Here is a 19,218-nt window from a genome sequence, read left to right as displayed (position 1 = left end):
CACATGGACCAGTAAGCACGGTCAAGGTCACAGCTAGTGTTCCAAGTGTTTGAACGGAATATATTTTCGTTTATTTTTAAATGCCCTTCTCTCCTGCTACCTGATTTATCTGAACCACAACCTCCGTGTTCCCCGCCTGGCTCTTCTCGCTGCCACCAATGGTACCAATTTATCCTGAGTTGGTACAGAGCCCATTTTTTGACAGTCTGCATTGCAGATCCATTTTTTTTTTCAATAATCTCTTCATCTGTTAGATGTATGTTCTTAAAGCCAAATTTTAGGCTATGAGTTCTTCCGTGTTTACAGTTTACTCTTCTGGAGGATAATTACAGTTTCTCCTACATATAGGTTTTAAAATTAACCCGCACATCTCCCATTGAGGGGTGTCCTCTGCCTTCCTCTCATTTACATGTAACTGAGCTGTATGTGTGTGATGTTCATGTATTATTCAATATCCATGAGGATTACAACCAGTTGTGCCCTTATGTACCCAACAGCTGGTGCTGGGCGTCTTCCTTGATTTCATGAATAGAAACATTTCCCACATTCTCGTCATTAAAGTTGCTAAAAGCTTTTATTTCAGAGTATTAAAAATCAACCTGATGCCAGAAAACTAAGGATGGGTATAAAAGAAAGCCTATGGGAACAGGGACCGGTGTGAGTGATGACAAGCGTTGTAGTCTATGTCCGTACTACTTAACAGACTATTATTATTGAGAAGATGGGATTGGATTCTCCCTGTGACTTCTTTGATGTCTAACAAGTCTTGATTTCAGAGCATAACATTTTCCACATTCTGGACACGAAAATGGCTTCTCTCCTGTGTGAAGACTTTGATGTTCAATAAGACTTTGTTTCACAGTAAAACATTTCCCACATTCTAGGCAGGAATATGGCTTCTCCCCTGTGTGAAATCTCTTATGTCTATTAAGATCTGATTTCTGAATAAAACATTTCCCACATTCTAAACATGACAACGGCTTCTCCCCTGTATGAATTCTCTGATGTTTAACAAGAGCCGATTTCTGATTAAAACATTTCCCGCATTCTGGACATGACAATGGCTTCTCCCCTGTGTGAATTCTCTGATGTTTAACAAGATCCGAGTTCTGGATAAAGCTTCTTCCACATTCCAAACATAAGAATGGCTTCTCCCCTGTGTGAATTCTCTGATGTTTAACAAGAACTGATTTCTGAGTAAAACATCTCCCACATTCTGAACATGAAAATGGCTTCTCTCCTGTGTGAATTCTCTGATGTTTAACAAGATCCCATTTTTGAAAAAAACATTTCCCACATTCTGAACACGGATAAGTCCTCCTCTTATTTTGCTTTGACTGGGATGATTCAGAAAATGGAGTCATGTCATAATCAGACGACAGATAGTTGTGAGAGGTCGAGGGTAAATCATGGATAATAAAATGTTCTTCATATGTATCTTGTGTTATTTGACCATCTGCTGTAATATCTGAAGATATCTGAAATCCCTCTGATCTTCTGGTATAGTCATCTGGAAATAATAAATCAGATTATTTTTTTAAAATAACCTTAAAGATATGACATCTATAGAATAATAATTCATCTAGTATCTAATATTTGCAGATGATACTGAGCTCTGTAAGGAAATCAGCACAGAGGAGGAGAATGTAATATTACAGAGGGATCTGATGAAACCGGAGGCTGGGGCAGAGGGATCTGATGAAGCTGGAGGCTGGGGCAGAGGGATCTGATGAAGCTGGAGGCTGGGGCAGAGGGATCTGATGAAGGCTGGGGTAGAGAGATCTGGTGAAGTCGAAGGCTGGGGAAGAGGAATCTGATGAAGCCAGAGGTTGGGGCAGAGGGACCTGATGAAGCCGGAGGCTGGGGTAGAGGGATCTGATGAAGCCGGAGGCTGGGGCAGAGGGATCTGATGAAGCCGGAGGCTGGGGCAGAGGGATCTGATGAAACCAGAGACTAACGTGGGAAATCGTAAGAATATACACTTAAGCTGAGGCAAAAAAAAAAAAAACTATGACTATATGCTGAATAGTAAAATGGGCACAGAGAAGGAGCTATGGCTATTGGTGGACAGTAACCTCACCTATAGTGATCAGTGCCAGGCAGCTTCTGCCAAGGCTAATAACATCATGGGAGGCATCATGGGAGGCATGGGAGATGCTAAAGATGAGAACTATCGTCCCGGCTCTGAAATTGCGAGCAGAAGCCAGGAAGACACCGGGGAGCGTGGAGAGGTAACATATATACTTTATTATTTTATTCACGATTCATTATCCATCCATCACTATTACATGTAGCCATGAGCGGTCGGCAGCCAATGTTTTTTAGTCAGGGCCAAAAGACACGATCGGACGATGATCATTGTCACTGGATGAACGTTGTTTTTATTACATGGAGTGATAATCAGCCTGATTCTGCAGATTATCGCTCTTTTAATTGGGCCCTTACCCTGTCTCTTAAATTGCATGTTCAGCCCTGACCACCTCCTGCCGCCTTCACCTCAAAAAATTTCCAGAATCCGCTCTTTTCTCAACCCTGACCCAACAAAACTGCTGGTCCATGCTCTCATTATCTCCGGCTGACCTCCATCTAACACCCACCGCTCTCCTCCAGTCTCCCCACTGCCTTTCTAATCCCTCACTTTGCCTCTACCAATCCCTTCACTGGCTCCCATTGCCCAACAAATTGTTTTTAAATTGTTGACCAAGACATACAAGACCGTCGACACCCTGTCCCCTCCGTACAGCTCTGACCTGATATCCCGCTGTTGTCCTCCACACAACCTTTGATTTTCCAGTGACCTCCTTTTTTCCTCCCCCATTTTATGTACCTTACCAGCCACCTCCAAGACTTTGCCCGAGCCTCCCCGACACATCCGGCTCTCATCCACCATTAAGACCTTCAAAGGTAACCTAGAAACCAAAACTAAGTCTGGTGGGATTTTCCACCAATAAAGTGCACCTCTAGGTTCTTTGAATTTTATGCCAGAATAAGATTCCAAGCGCTTGTTCCCGTCGCATCTCTCCCATCTGCAGTGAGTGTTCTTGGCATTTAGTGGTTACTACTTACCTGCAGTAATGTCCTCCTTATACTGCTCATCACTGTCGACATCTGTCTCTTCTTCTTCTTTAACTATAATTTTTATACCATCAATAAAATCCAGATCTTCCCCCTGATTGATAAGATGTGAGAGAAATATTGTAAAAGTCATCAGACAGGAGGAGAAGTCAGGTGGGATGTACAGATCATAGGGAACATCTCCATCTACCTGATCCTGATCCTGTGGGAGAAGAGGACGGGGACATCTCTCTGGTGCTGTTCTCTTACTGGATCTGACTGGAGGGAACACATACAGAGACTGAATTCATTCTTTCCATCCAGATAATACAGAGAGGAGGTGTGTATATAGTCCTGTCCCCTAGTTCTGACCCCATCCGGATATGGACCCCTCGAGGCTTTCAGAGAAGTAGTTATATCTGCACTGTTCTGTCCATGCTGACAACCTGCTCCATTACCGCACAACTCCCCGTATTCTCGGAGCGGCTGTGAAGCTCCTGCACCTCGGCTACTCGTCCTCCCAGCGACAGCTCTACAAGCCGGGGTGCTCCATAGGGAGATGCCATGTCCTGAACATTGTTAACCCAGAAGGTGGTGACCGCTCACACTAGGGGATCAGGCACTGCTGTCAGTCATGGCGCCCCAGAGAGGATCTAACTCTGTTCTCTTTTAGGCTGCTAACCTCCTGTCCTGCTTGCAGTCTCCTCCAAACCTTTGTGCATTAGTCATCAGGTGTGGTCGTCTCCATGACGTAATGAAAATAATTCACCACCAGGGTTAGGTTACTATGAGACAATGCCGTTCCTTAAAGATGGTGATTTCTCATTGTGTGCAGCGGGTGTGGACCTGCTGTGATACCCAACTGGCTGGACCTTTGGTTATGCTCATGGAGGAGCCTTTATCCTGCTCCAGGATAAGGAAGGTGGACGTAGATGCTAGAGGGCACCAGGTCACTTCCCATGAGTGGTCCCACTGTGAATGGCAGCCGGTCCAGAGGACAGCGAGTAGTAAGGCAGGTCAGACATATAGTAATGTCAACCCAAGCTCCAATACAACTTACACTTTATTTAATGTAGTAAAATTCCATGAATCATAAAAACCAACGAAACACCAATGCGTTTCGAATGGTGACAGTTCTTAATCACGGGTAATAGCTAATAATATTCCACACAGAATAGTTACAGCCGGTGACTGAGGAGAATGTGTGACTGTTCTCTGCATTTACTGGTCACTACTCACCTGGGAGGTTACCAGTAGTGATGTCCTCCTTATACTGCTCATAACTGCCGTCATCTGTCTCTTCTTTTACCCTTATGTCTGTAGCATTAATTGAGTTCAGATCTTTCCCTGTAGTGATGCTCTCCTTATACTGCTCATCACTGCTCACATCTGTCTCTGGAGCATTAATATTGTTCCCATCTTCCCCCTGATTCATAAGATGTGAGAGAAATATTGTAAAAGTCATCAGACAGGAGGAGAAGTCAGGTGGGATGTACAGATCATAGGGAACATCTCCATCTACCTGATCCTGTGGGAGAAGAGGACGGGGACATCTCTCTGGTGCTGTTCTCTTACTGGATCTGACTGGAGGGAACACATACAGAGACTGAATTCATTCTTTCCATCCAGATAATACAGAGAGGAGGTGTGTATATAGTCCTGTGTATTACCTGCTGCTGGGAGGGGCTGCTGATCCTCCAGCATCACATCCTTGTACTGATCCTTGTGTCCTTCTACATACTCCCACTCCTCCATGGAGAAATAGACCGCCACGTCCTGACACCTTATAGGAACCTGACACACACAATGATCACACAGTCATCCCCCCCACCCCTCCAGTGGTGTTACTGTATAATGTCCCAGCATTCCCAGCAGCCACAGTCTCACCTCTCCACTCAGCAGCTCCACCATCTTGTTGGTGACTTCTAGGATCTTCTCTTCCTCCATTTCCTCATGTATCAGGGGCCCCGGGATTGGGCTCAGGGTTCTTCCCCATCCTTCACACCCAGGGGCCCCACAGCGCCCACTAGAGGACTTCTTCACTACTGTGTAATCCTGTGTATGGAGAGACACATTACTATCACTCCATCCATTCCCAGAATACCTCACCTCTCCAGTCCTATCCATCTGTTATTCCATAGATAAGAATGATGTCATGATGACATCACTCCCAGAATCCCTCACCTCCCCAGTCCTATCCATCTGTTATTCCATAGATAAGAATGATGTCATGATGACATCACTCCCAGAATCCCTCACCTCTCCAGTCCTATCCATCTGTTATTCCATAGATAAGAATGATGTCATGATGACATCACTCCCAGAATCCCTCACCTCTCCAGTCCTATCCATCTGTTATTCCATAGATAAGAATGATGTCATGATGACATCACTCCCAGAATCCCTCACCTCTCCAGTCCTATCCATCTGTTATTCCATACATAAGAATGATGTCATGATGACATCACTCCCAGAATCCCTCACCTCTCCAGTCCTATCCATCTGTTATTCCATAGATAAGAATGATGTCATGATGACATCACTCCCAGAATCCCTCACCTCTCCAGTCCTATCCATCTGTTATTCCATAGATAAGAATGATGTCATGATGACATCACTCCCAGAATCCCTCACCTCCCCAGTCCTATCCATCTGTTATTCCATAGATAAGAATGATGTCATGATGACATCACTCCCAGAATCCCTCACCTCCCCAGTAAGCCGGAATAGTATCTCTAGCGTGAGGGTTATTATCCTGTCGGCCATCTTGTTCTTGTCTCTCTTCATTATGAATTGGTCGGTCATGGACATTAATGGAGGATTCTGTATTGTAGAGACCTGAAGAGGAAAGACACAAAATCCCATATAAATATAACAGTCACCGAGAGTGTAGTTTCTATGGAGACGTGAGTTACTATCCTATATACGTCATATGCTGGGAAAGAGGTAATACATCTATAGTGTGAGGTAATAGAGGGAAGAGGGAGGCAGTGACATCATACAGTCACATGAGCAGAGACATGATGTCATTAACTACTAACAGTCTGTGCTTCCTGGTATCATCCCCGACCCGGATACCGACCTCCATATATATATATACTGTACCTCCAGCTGCAGAGCCGGACAGGAGCCGTGTGCTTCTCCTGTGCTTCCAGGACCTGCCATGATGTCACAGTCATGTGATCAGTCACATGGATGAGGAGGAGTCACATGATCAGGGGCTGCTGCTCAGTGTATGCAGGACTCTCCTGTGCTGGATGAGCTGAAGTGATGTGTGTGCAGCAGAGCTGTGTGTGTGATGTGTGTGGAGCAGAGCTGTGTGTGTGTGTGATGTGTGTGGAGCAGAGCTGTCTGTGTGTGAGGTGTGTGCAGTAGAGCTGTGTGTGTGTGTGTGATGTGTGTGGAGCAGAGCTGTGTGTGTGTGTGATGTGTGTGCAGCAGAGCTGTCTGTGTGTGATGTGTGTGGAGCAGAGCTGTGTGTGTGGAGCAGAGCTGTCTGTGTGTGATGTGTGTGGAGCAGAGCTGTCTGTGTGTGATGTGTATGCAGCAGAGCTGTGTGTGTGTGATGTGTGTGGAGCAGAGCTGTGTGTGTGTGTGTGTGTGATGTGTGTGGAGCAGAGCTGTGTGTGTGTGTGTGATGTGTGTGGAGCAGAGCTGTGTGTGTGTGATGTGTGTGGAGCAGAGCTGTGTGTGTGTGACGTGTGTGGAGCAGAGCTGTCTGTGTGTGTGATGTGTGTGGAGCAGAGCTGTGTGTGTGGAGCAGAGCTGTCTGTGTGTGACGTGTGTGCAGTAGAGCTGTGTGTGTGTGTGTGATGTGTGTGGAGCAGAGCTGTCTGTGTGTGTGATGTGTGTGGAGCAGAGCTGTGTGTGTGGAGCAGAGCTGTGTGTGTGGAGCAGAGCTGTCTGTGTGTGACGTGTGTGGAGCAGAGCTGTCTGTGTGTGACGTGTGTGGAGCAGAGCTGTGTGTGTGTGTGTGACGTGTGTGGAGCAGAGCTGTGTGTGTGTGACGTGTGTGGAGCAGAGCTGTGTGTGTGTGACGTGTGTGGAGCAGAGCTGTGTGTGTGTGTGTGACGTGTGTGGAGCAGAGCTGTGTGTGTGTGACGTGTGTGGAGCAGAGCCGTCTGTGTGTGTGATGTGTGTGCAGCAGAGCTGTGTGTGTGTGATGTGTGTGCAGCAGAGCTGTGTGTGTGTGATGTGTGTGCAGCAGAGCTGTCTGTGTGTGCAGCAGAGCTGTGTGTGTGACGTGTGTGGAGCAGAGCTGTCTGTGTGTGATGTGTATGCAGCAGAGCTGTGTGTGTGTGATGTGTGTGGAGCAGAGCTGTGTGTGTGTGTGTGTGTGATGTGTGTGGAGCAGAGCTGTGTGTGTGTGTGATGTGTGTGGAGCAGAGCTGTGTGTGTGTGATGTGTGTGGAGCAGAGCTGTGTGTGTGTGACGTGTGTGGAGCAGAGCTGTCTGTGTGTGTGACGTGTGTGGAGCAGAGCTGTGTGTGTGTGATGTGTGTGGAGCAGAGCTGTCTGTGTGTGATGTGTGTGGGGCAGAGAGCGGAGGTGTGCGATCCCTCCCATAGACAGACTGTATGTCACTGAGGCAGACGGGATTCGGCAGCGAAGAGTTCTGACACAAAATTCCATTAATTTTACTGTGTGTGAACTGGCCTTAAAGGGGAACTACCTGGAGGTGTGAGTAATCTAACCTGCTGATATGTCCCTATTGCAGCGCAGAGGCCATGGATGACGGGACGTCTCTTATCTTCATCCTCGATGCCGTTGTGGTGCAGTTTGGCATTTTCCCCACTGTACATAAAGACCATTAGGAGCACTGGAGCCCCTCTCTGTGTGTTATCAGTGTGATGCGGGGCCCCTCTCTGTGTGTTATCAGTGTGATGCGGGGCCCCTCTCTGTGTGTTATCAGTGTGATGCGGGGCCCCTCTCTGTGTGTTATCAGTGTGATGCGGGGCCCCTCTCTGTGTGTTATCAGTGTGATGCGGGGCCCCTCTCTGTGTTATCAGTGTGATGCGGGGCCCCTCTCTGTGTGTTATCAGTGTGATGCGGGGTCCCCCCTCTCTGTGTGTTATCAGTGTGATGCGGGGCCCCTCTCTGTGTGTTATCAGTGTGATGCGGGGTCCCCCCTCTCTGTGTGTTATCAGTGTGATGCGGGGCCCCTCTCTGTGTGTTATCAGTGTGATGCGGGGCCCCTCTCTGTGTTATCAGTGTGATGCGGGGCCCCTCTCTGTGTGTTATCAGTGTGATGCGGGGCCCCTCTCTGTGTGTTATCAGTGTGATGCGGGGTCCTCCCTCTCTGTGTGTTATCAGTGTGATGCGGGGTCCCCCCTCTCTGTGTAGTATCAGTGTGATGCGGGGCCCCTCTCTGTGTGTTATCAGTGTGATGCGGGGTCCCCCCTCTCTGTGTGTTATCAGTGTGATGCGGGGCCCCTCTCTGTGTGTTATCAGTGTGATGCGGGGCCCCTCTCTGTGTATTATCAGTGTGATGCGGGGCCCCTCTCTGTGTATTATCAGTGTGAGATCAGTGGCCCGAACTCATTTAACCCTTTGAAAACAGCTGTTACTTATTCAAATCATGAAAAATGCTTATCTGACTTCCGGTTCCGGCGCCATGTGAGGAGGACGCACCTGAGGCTCGCTCCGTCCCCGCAGCCCTGGATATAGCAACCCGCACGCTGCCGCAATCACCCTCATCCGGTCCCCCCTACACCCAGCTCGGGGATGGACCGCTTTGTACATAAAAAGGGCACACAGCCCTTCGTCCTGGCCCTATTCCACCGGACGATTATCATTCAGATTATCGTTAAATCGTTCGAATCTAAACGATAATCGTTCGTTTGAAATGCAGTTAATGATTAACGACCGAACAAGAAATCGTTGATCGCTTTATAAGACCTGGACCTATTTTTATCGTTGCTCGTTCGCAAAATGTTCGCAAATCGTTCGCATTGAATAAGACATCGTTCGGTCGTTCGCAATAGATACGAACGCAATAGCGAATAAATAGAGAAGAAAAAAGATCGCAATTACAATCATAAGTAACGATTATCGTTCCATGGAAATGAGTGAACGTTTTCAGGTCTTTCGCAATAGCGGCCGTTTGAGATCGTTAATCGTTAACGATTATGCAAACGATAATCGTCCAGTGGACTAGGGCCCTTATTCAATGCGAACGAGCAACGATAAAAATAGGTCCAGGTCTTATAAAGCGATCAACAATTTCTCGTTCGGTCGTTAATCGTTAACTGCATTTCAACCGAATGATTATCGTTTAGATTTGAACAATTTAACGATAATCTGAATGATAATCGTCTGGTAGAATAGGGCCCTTACCCTGTCTCATATCTCCGAATCAGGTGGGCTTTGTACAGGGACGGTCGGCGGTGACAAATTTGAGGAAGGTAATAGCCGTACTTGATGAGGTGCATTTGAGGCCTGACCTGCACCCCTCCCCCGCCATACTGTCCATAGACGCCGAAAAAGCGCTTGACAGTGTGCAGTGGGTGTGGGATGTTATGCGAGCAATGGGGTTTGCGGGTTCCTTCATGAATTACTTACACTCCTTATATACCTTCCCCCAAGCTAGGGTAGGGACCCCGGGATTCCTATCAGCCCCCTTTTCACCGACAAAAGGCACCAGACAGGGCTGCCCCCTTTCATCTCTACTATTCAATATAGCCATCAAGCCTCACTCGAGGGTGTTAGCCCACCGGGATACCGTGGAGGGAATACGGGTGGGGGGAATCCCTGTCAATTCAGCACTAATTGCAGATGATTTACTAATCTTCTTGGCCGACCCGACTAGGGACCTGTCACCGGTTTTTGATCGCTTGCTGGACTTTGGTATCCGCTCTGGATTTCGCATAAATATAGCCAAAAGCACCTTACTGGAACTGAGGGCCTCCTCCTCTAGACTAACGCAACATTCATTGGGTACTACAGTCTCCATCTCTAGGACCAATATGAGATACTTGGGAATCTTGGTGGGCACTAGTCCAGGTACTTTGTATGGGCTTAATTACCCCCCTCTGGTCCATTCGATCCTATCCTCCTTAGGGCTCGTTCACACAGAGCAAAAGCAGTTGAATTTCTGCGCTGAAATTTCAGCCGTTAAAATAGGTGCAGAGCTAATTTCCATTGTGTTGAATGGAAATTCTGCTCTGCAGTTCACACAGTGGAATTTCCTCGCTAAAAGTTCCGCGGCTAATCCGCTCTCCGCCAGAAGAATGAACATGTTCATTCTTCCGCTAGCGGAAGCCTATACAGACCAATGGGGCTCTGATTTTCTGTTTCAGCGCGGAATACACGCGTAATACAAGCGGAACTTACGTGCTGAATCAGCGCGGAAATGGGGAAAAAATGGGGGAGTAGGATTCTAGTATATATTCTGGTATAGTCTAGTATACTCGCTGAATTTCACCGCTGAATGCATGCGGAATCAGCGCGGATTCCTCGAGTATTCCGCGCTGAATTTGTCAAGAGCTGATTATGAGCTGAACACTTTCCTAGCAGAGTACGCAGGGATTCTGCTCGGAATTCAGCGTCAGTTGATTTCAGGCGGAAATATTTCCTCGCGTAATCCGCCCCTTTTGCTCTGTGTGAACGTAGACCGCTGGAAAAAGCTTCCATTACCGTTACTGGCCAGATGCCACCTTATCAAAATGATGGCCTTCTCGCGTTTACTCTATCCGATGCAAACGCTCCCGGTAATGCTGAAACATGATGATGTCCGCAGGCTAACCACGACATTTACACGTTTTATATGGGGGGGGGGGGGGTAGGGGGGGAGCGTCCACGCATAGCCCTAAAAAAACTACAATTATTCTGCGATCAGGGAGGGTTAAACTTCCCAGATATTAGGCGCAGCAATGCGTGTCTCTTACGCCATGGGGTCGACTGGTTGAGAGGGGGCCCTACTCTAATATACACCTTGAAAGGCCAATGGCGTAGCCATGGCCGCTCTCAGCGGTCCTATATACGGAACTCCCTGCTCTTCCCTCCCACATAAAAAAGTGTCTTACTAAGGGATACTCTGATAGCATGGAAATCTAGCTTAAAAGATCTAGAGAGGCCCTTTTGTATTGGCAGGTATATGCCCCTGTGGTCTCATCCCGAAGTACACCCGGAGATCTAGAGCAAGCTATACCATAAGTGGAAAGAAAAGGGCATCCTCCTGGTTGAACATGTGTTGCACGATACCGAGCATAGATACTTGACCTTCAAAGAACTCCGAGCCAGACATGCGTTGGGCCCAGGCCACTTTATGGTCTATTCCCAGCTCACGGCCTTTCTCAAGCCTCTGTTTCTATCTTCTCTTTTAGATGATGTAGAGAACCCTATACACTCCTTATCATACTTGTCATGGCCATTGAGGAGGCAGAACTCGATGCGCTCAGCACCACGGGTGTTCTCACACTGGGAGTCTTGAATAATCAGATCTCTCCAAACCAATCTTAGATGCATGGACCGCAATTTGCAAGGCGATAATAAGCGAAACATGGCGGGAAACATGGCCTCACTCTCCCGCTATCCCGGAGCGTATCGAGGCGAGGCCTGCCCAAACTGTACGGAGATGAGGATGAGATTGAGCCACTTTGGCCAAAAGTTTCTTTTTTTCGGTTGCTAGATTCGCATCACCACCGTTAGCCTTAGATTTTCACATCTTATGCAAATTGTGTATTCCTGGTATCACAAAGATGTCTTTATCGTCCGTCTTGTTGGGGTTTTGTTTCCCTTCACAATGTATAGACCTGTGTAAAATTTTAAAATAAAATAAATATTTAAAAAAAAAAAAAAATGCCTATCTGCCCACTTTGATGCCAGTTTTTATACCCAGAACCACTTTGGGCCAAGCTGGACTCTGTTGGAGGTGATGGGGGGCGTCCCTCTCTGTGTATTATCAGTGTGAGATCAGAGGCCCCAAGTCAAGTTTATTTTCAAATAATAATTTAGTGTTTTCACTTTGATGCCCATTTTTACGCCAAGCGTGGGGTCTTTTTGGCCATTGTTATCACCAGTCTCCTCAGTTACAGGAAGGTTATGAATATTATCAATTTTCTGTAAGAATAATAACTAAGCCAGGAAAAAGAAAAATCCTCTGAATAAGAAACCAACTTCAGCCTTGTCTGAAGTGATGTGTATGCAGCAGAGCTGTGTGTGTGTGTGTGTGTGTGTGTGGAGCAGAGCTGTGTGTGATGTGTATGCAGCAGAGCTGTGTGTGTGTGTGTGTGTGTGTGTTATATATGCCTGCAGCAGAGCCCTGTGTGTAATGTACATGTAGCTGAGCTGTATATGTGTAATGTACATGTAGCTGAGCTGTATGTGTGTAATGTACATGTAGCTGAGCTGTATATGTGTAATGTACATGTAGCTGAGCTGTATATGTGTGTAATGTACATGTAGCTGAGCTGTATGTGTGTAATGTACATGTAGCTGAGCTGTATATGTGTGTAATGTACATGTAGCTGAGCTGTATGTGTGTAATGTACATGTAGCTGAGCTGTATGTGTGTAATGTACATGTAGCTGAGCTGTATATGTGTAATGTACATGTAGCTGAGCTGTATATGTGTAATGTACATGTAGCTGAGCTGTATATGTGTAATGTACATGTAGCTGAGCTGTATGTGTGTGTAATGTACATGTAGCTGAGCTGTATATATGTGTAATGTACATGTAGCTGAGCTGTATATGTGTAATGTACATGTAGCTGAGCTGTATATGTGTGTAATGTACATGTAGCTGAGCTGTATGTGTGTAATGTACATGTAGCTGAGCTGTATGTGTGTAATGTACATGTAGCTGAGCTGTATATGTGTAATGTACATGTAGCTGAGCTGTATGTGTGTAATGTACATGTAGCTGAGCTGTATGTGTGTAATGTACATGTAGCTGAGCTGTATATGTGTAATGTACATGTAGCTGAGCTGTATATATGTGTGTAATGTACATGTAGCTGAGCTGTATATATGTGTAATGTACATGTAGCTGAGCTGTATGTGTGTAATGTACATGTAGCTGAGCTGTATATGTGTGTAATGTACATGTAGCTGAGCTGTATGTGTGTAATGTACATGTAGTTGAGCTGTATATGTGTAATGTACATGTAGCTGAGCTGTATGTGTGTAATGTACATGTAGCTGAGCTGTATGTGTGTAATGTACATGTAGCTGAGCTATATATGTGTGTAATGTACATGTAGCTGAGCTGTATATGTGTAATGTACATGTAGCTGAGCTGTATATGTGTGTAATGTACATGTAGCTGAGCTGTATATGTGTGTAATGTACATGTAGCTGAGCTGTATGTGTGTAATGTACATGTAGCTGAGCTGTATGTGTGTAATGTACATGTAGCTGAGCTGTATGTGTGTAATGTACATGTAGCTGAGCTGTATGTGTGTAATGTACATGTAGCTGAGCTGTATGTGTGTACTGTACATGTAGCTGAGCTGTATGTGTATAATGTGACTATACAGAGCTCCAGCCCATATGAAGATCGTTGCTCTCTCCAGATCCCATGGATAAGATGGTGGATTTCTCTAACAGACCAAGGAGCTTCTGCACGTTGCTCTTTAGGATTATCCAAGGTTAGAAAAACATGGCGGCTTTCTTCCTCTGTACTCAGGTTGTGTGAGTTTTTTTGAGTGATTGGTGAGGAATTGTAATACCACACACAGCCTGGGGTGCTAAGTAGCTGTACTTGTTGTCAGAGGAATAATAATAGTAATGACAAGGTCACTGACTCCATGTTGGTCACTGGTGAGACGGTGGTACACAGCGGTTCAGAGGGGGATGAAGCTGCATCACGGCCACAGACTGGAGGAGGCCGTGGGGTGGAGGAAGAAGGTGATCTAGAACAAGTGGTCCCGAGGTCCCGGAGCAGCCCCTTGTGTTAAGCCAATGTGCAGAGGGGTCGGTCATCCTTCATGTGGCGCTTTTTTAAACAAAGCTCCGAGCATAGTCTCATTGTCAGCCTGTGCCGAGCAAAGATAACCAGCAGCAGCAGCCTGACCACCAGCAGCAGCCTGACCACCAGCAGCAGCAGCATGACCACCAGCAGCAGCAGCATGACCACCAGCAGCAGCATGACCACCAGCAGCAGCATGACCACCACCACCAGCAGCCTGACCACCACAAGCAGCAGCCTGACCACCAGCAGCAGCATGACCACCAGCAGCAGCATGACCACCAACACCAGCAGCAGCCTGACCACCACCAGCAGCAGCCTGACCACCAACACCAGCAGCATGACCACCACCAGCAGCAGCATGACCACCAGCAGCAGCCTGACCACCACCAGCAGCAGCTTGACCACCACCAGCAGCAGCATGACCACCACCAGCAGCAGCATGACCACCACCAGCAGCATCCTGACCACCAGCAGCAGCCTGACCACCACTAGTAGCAGCCTGACCACCACCAGCAGCAGCTTGACCACCAGCAGCAGCCTGACCACCACTAGTAGCAGCCTGACCACCACTAGCAGCAGCCTGACCACCACTAGCAGCCTGACCACCACTAGTAGCAGCCTGACCACCACTAGCAGCAGCCTGACCACCACTAGCAGCCTGACCACCAGCAGCAGCAGCCTGACCACCAGCAGCAGCAGCATGACCACCAGCAGCAGCAGCATGACCACCAGCAGCAGCAGCATGATCCGGCACACGTCAGCAAAGCACCCAACTAGGTGGAACCAAACTGTGGTCCATAACCAGCACCTGTGTGTGACACCGCATGTTTACCTTCCTCAGGTTATTCATCTCCGGGGTCATCTGCTCCGTTCTACAGGGTTTCCCATCCCAGCGTTCAGCTCTCAATACCCGAGAGGAAGCGATAATATGCTGCCCCTCACCCTCATGCACAGGGAGCCCCCAGTGAGAACCCCCCCCCCCCCCCGCCCACCAAATCTCATTCCAGATTTCACATCCAATGTTCCTGACGCTGTTGTGTGTGACAATGGCTGTAACCTGGCGGCCGCTCAGCAACCTCACACATATCCCATGGCCTGGCACATGGCTTCAATCTTGTGGTTTATATACCCTGAGATGCTCCACAAGATGTGCACCCACATAAGACAATCCAACATTGATTCGGCCGCCCTAAAGACACCACAGCAGCACTTCAGTCTGCCAGGTCACTGACTCCTGTGTCATGTGGCCACGTACTGACAGAAAAGGAGTGACATAGGAGAAGGTTTGGTGGGTAAGGATAGTGATATAGGAGAAGGGTTGGTAGGTAAGGATAGTGACATAGGAGAAGGTTTGGTAGGTAAGGATAGTGACATAGGAGAAGGGTTGGTAGGTAAGGATAGTGACACAGGAGAAGCGTTGGTGGGTAAGGATAGTGACATAGGAGAAGGGTTGGTGGGTAAGGATAGTAACATAGGAGAAGGGTTGGTGGGTAAGGATAGTGACATAGGAGAAGGGTTGGTAGGTAAGGATAGTAACATAGGAGAAGGGTTGGTGGGTAAGGATAGTGACATAGGAGAAGGTCTGGTAGGTAAGGATAGTGATATAGGAGAAGGGTTGGTGGGTAAGGATAGGGACATAGGAGAAGGGTTGGTAGGTAAGGATAGTGACATAGGAGAAGGGTTGGTGGGTAAGGATAGTGACATAGGAGAAGGGTTGGTAGGTAAGGATAGTGATATAGGAGAAGGGTTGGTAGGTAAGGATAGTGACATAGGAGAAGGGTTGGTGGGTAAGGATAGTAACATAGGAGAAGGGTTGGTAGGTAAGGATAGTGACATAGGAGAAGGGTTGGTAGGTAAGGATAGTGACACAGGAGAAGGGTTGGTGGGTAACGATAGTGACATAGGAGAAGGGTTGGTAGGTAAGGATAGTGACATAGGAGAAGAGTTGGTAGGTAAGGATAGTGATATAGGAGAAGGGTTGGTAGGTAAGGATAGTGACATAGGAGAAGGGTTGGTAGGTAAGGATAGTGATATAGGAGAAGGGTTGGTAGGTAAGGATATTGACATAGAAGGTTCGGTAGGTAAGGTGACACAGGAGAAGGGTTGGTGGGTAAGGATAGTGACATAGGAGGAGGGTTGGTAGGTAAGAATAGGGATATAGGAGAAGGGTTGGTGGGTAAGGATAGTGATAGAGGATGGTTGGTAGGTAATGATAGTGATATAGGAGAAGGGTTGGTAGGTAGGGATAGTGACATAGGAGAAGGGTTGGTAGGTAAGTATAGTGGCATAGGAGAAGGGTTGGTAGGTAAGGATAGTGACATAGGAGGAGGGTTGGAAGGTAAGGATAGTGACATAGGGGAAGGGTTGGTAGGTAAGGATAGTAATATAGGAGAAGGTTTGGTAGGTAAGGATAGTGACATAGGAGAAGAGTTAGTAGGTAAGGATAGTGACATAGAAGAAGGATTGGTAGGTAAGGATAGTGACATAAGAGAAGAGTTAGTAGGTAAGGATAGTGACATAGGAGAAGGGTTGGTAGGTAAGGATAGTGATATAGGAGAAGGGTTGGTAGGTAAGGATAGTGACATAGGAGAAGGGTTGGTGGGTAAGAATAGTGACATAGGAGAAAGTTTGGTAGGTAAGGATAGTGACATAGGAGAATGGTTGGTAGGTAAGGATAGTGATATAGGAGAAGGATTGGTAGGTAAGGATAGTGACAGGAGAAGGATTGGTAGGTAAGGATAGTGACATAGGAGAAAGTTTGGTAGGTAAGGATAGTGACATAGGAGAAGGTTTGGTAGGCAGGGATAGTGACATAGGAGAAGGGTTGGTAGGTAAGGATAGTGACATAGGAGAAGGGTTGGTAGGTAAGGATAGTGACAGGAGAAGGTGCGGTAGGTAAGGATAGTGACATAGGAGAAGGGTTGGTGGGTAAGGATAGTAACATAGGAGAAGGGTTGGTGGGTAAGGATAGTGACATAGAAGGGTTGGTGGGTAAGGATAGTGACATAGGAGAAGGGTTGGTGGGTAAGGATAGTGACATAGGAGAAGGGTTGGTAGGTAAGGATAGTGATATAGGAGAAGGGTTGGTAGGTAGGGATAGTGACATAGAAGAAGGGTTGGTAGGTAAGGATAGTGACACAGGAGAAGGGTTGGTAGGTAGGGATAGTGACATAGAAGAAGGGTTGGTAGGTAAGGATAGTGACACAGGAGAAGGGTTGGTAGGTAAGGATAGTGACACAGGAGAAGGGTTGGTAGGTAGGGATAGTGACATAGGAGAAGCGTTGGTGGGTAAGGATAGTGATATAGGAGAAGGGTTGGTAGGTAAGTATAGTGGCATAGGAGAAGGGTTGGTAGGTAAGGATAGTGACATAGGAGGAGGGTTGGTAGGTAAGGATAGTGACATAGGAGAAAGGTTGGTAGGTAAGGATAGTGACATAGGAGGAGGGTTGGTAGGTAAGAATAGGGATATAGGAAAAGGGTTGGTGGGTAAGGATAGTGACATAGGAGAAGGGTTGGTAGGTAAGTATAGTGACATAGGAGAAGGGTTGGTAGGTAAGGATAGTGACATAGGAGGAGGGTTGGTAGGTAAGGATAGTGACATAGGAGAAGGGTTGGTAGGTAAGGATAGTGACATAGGAGAAGAGTTGGTAGGTAAGGATAGTGACATAGGGGAAGGGTTGGTAGGTAAGGATAGTAATATAGGAGGTTTGGTAGGTAAGGATAGTGACATAGAAGGATTGGTAGGTAAGGATAGTGACATAGGAGAAAGGTTGGTGGGTAAGAATAGTGACATAGGAGAAGGTTTGGTAGGTAAGGATAGTGACATAGGAGAAGGGTTAGTAGGTAAGTATAGTGACATAGGAGAAGGGTTGGTGGGTAAGAATAGTGACATAGGAGAAGGTTTGGTAGGTAAGGATAGTGATATAGGAGAAGGGTTGGTAGGTAAGGATAGTGATATAGGAGAAGGATTGGTAGGTAAGGATAGTGACAGGAGAAGGATTGGTAGGTAAGGATAGTGACATAGGAGAAGGTTTGGTAGGTAAGGATAGTGACATAGGAGAATGGTTGGTAGGTAAGGATAGTGATATAGGAGAAGGATTGGTAGGTAAGGATAGTGACAGGAGAAGGATTGGTAGGTAAGGATAGTGACATAGGAGAAGGTTTGGTAGTAAGGATAGTGACATAGGAGAAGGTTTGGTAGGTAAGGATAGTGACATAGGAGAAGGGTTAGTAGGCAGGGATAGTGACATAGGAGAAGGGTTGGTAGGTAAGGATAGTGACATAGGAGAAGGGTTGGTAGGTAAGGATAGTGACAGGAGAAGGTGCGGTAGGTAAGGATAGTGACATAGGAGAAGGGTTGGTAGGTAAGGATAGTAACATAGGAGAAGGAGAAGGGTTGGTGGGTAAGGATAGTGATATAGGAGGGTTGGTAGGTAAGGATAGTGATATAGGAGAAGGGTTGGTAGGTAGGGATAGTGGCATAGGAGAAGGGTTGGTAGGTAAGGATAGTGACATAGGAGGAGGGTTGGTAGGTAAGGATAGTGACATAGGGGAAGGGTTGGTAGGTAAGGATAGTAATATAGGAAAAGGTTTGGTAGGTAAGGATAGTGACATAGGAGAAGAGTTAGTAGGTAAGGATAGTGACATAGGAGAAGGGTTGGTAGGTAAGGATAGTGATATAGGAGAAGGGTTGGTAGGTAAGGATAGTGACATAGGAGAAGGGTTGGTGGGTAAGAATAGTGACATAGGAGAAGGTTTGGTAGGTAAGGATAGTGACATAGGAGAATGGTTGGTAGGTAAGGATAGTGACATAGGAGAAGGGTTGGTAGGTAAGGATAGTGACATAGGAGAAGGGTTGGTAGGTAAGGATAGTGATATAGGAGAAGGATTGGTAGGTAAGGATAGTGACAGGAGAAGGATTGGTAGGTAAGGATAGTGACATAGGAGAAAGTTTGGTAGGTAAGGATAGTGACATAGGAGAAGGTTTGGTAGGTAAGGATAGTGACATAGGAGAAGGTTTGGTAGGTAAGGATAGTGACATAGGAGAAGGTTTGGTAGGCAGGGATAGTGACATAGGAGAAGGGTTGGTAGGTAAGGATAGTGACATAGGAGAAGGGTTGGTAGGTAAGGATAGTGACAGGAGAAGGTGCGGTAGGTAAGGATAGTGACATAGGAGAAGGGTTGGTAGGTAAGGATAGTAACATAGGAGAAGGAGAAGGGTTGGTGGGTAAGGATAGTGACATAGGAGAAGG

The 19,218-nt window shown here is 46.8% G+C and overlaps 1 protein-coding gene across 1 annotated transcript in view; it reads right to left on the bottom strand.

Annotated features, from left to right (window-relative positions):
• Nucleotides 1–555: 555 nt before the first annotated feature.
• LOC138786668 (zinc finger protein Xfin-like) overlaps nucleotides 556–19,218 on the bottom strand; it is a 57,355-nt gene continuing 38,692 nt past the window's right edge. Inside the window, exons 10-14 of the mRNA XM_069963645.1 lie at nucleotides 14,069–14,739; nucleotides 5,764–5,892; nucleotides 4,294–4,480; nucleotides 3,067–3,249; nucleotides 556–1,510 (exon numbers count right to left, since the gene is read on the bottom strand). Coding sequence (XP_069819746.1) covers nucleotides 711–1,510; nucleotides 3,067–3,249; nucleotides 4,294–4,480; nucleotides 5,764–5,892; nucleotides 14,069–14,739 — 1,970 coding nt within the window. The 3' untranslated portion in view covers nucleotides 556–710. The remainder of the gene's footprint in view (nucleotides 1,511–3,066; nucleotides 3,250–4,293; nucleotides 4,481–5,763; nucleotides 5,893–14,068; nucleotides 14,740–19,218) is intronic.

The sequence above is a fragment of the Dendropsophus ebraccatus genome, chromosome 3, assembly GCF_027789765.1.
Source record: "Dendropsophus ebraccatus isolate aDenEbr1 chromosome 3, aDenEbr1.pat, whole genome shotgun sequence".
In the NCBI taxonomy this organism is placed as follows: domain Eukaryota; kingdom Metazoa; phylum Chordata; class Amphibia; order Anura; family Hylidae; genus Dendropsophus; species Dendropsophus ebraccatus.
The sequence above is the reverse complement of the archived record's forward strand: the minus strand, read 5'-3'. Positions and strand labels throughout refer to the sequence as shown.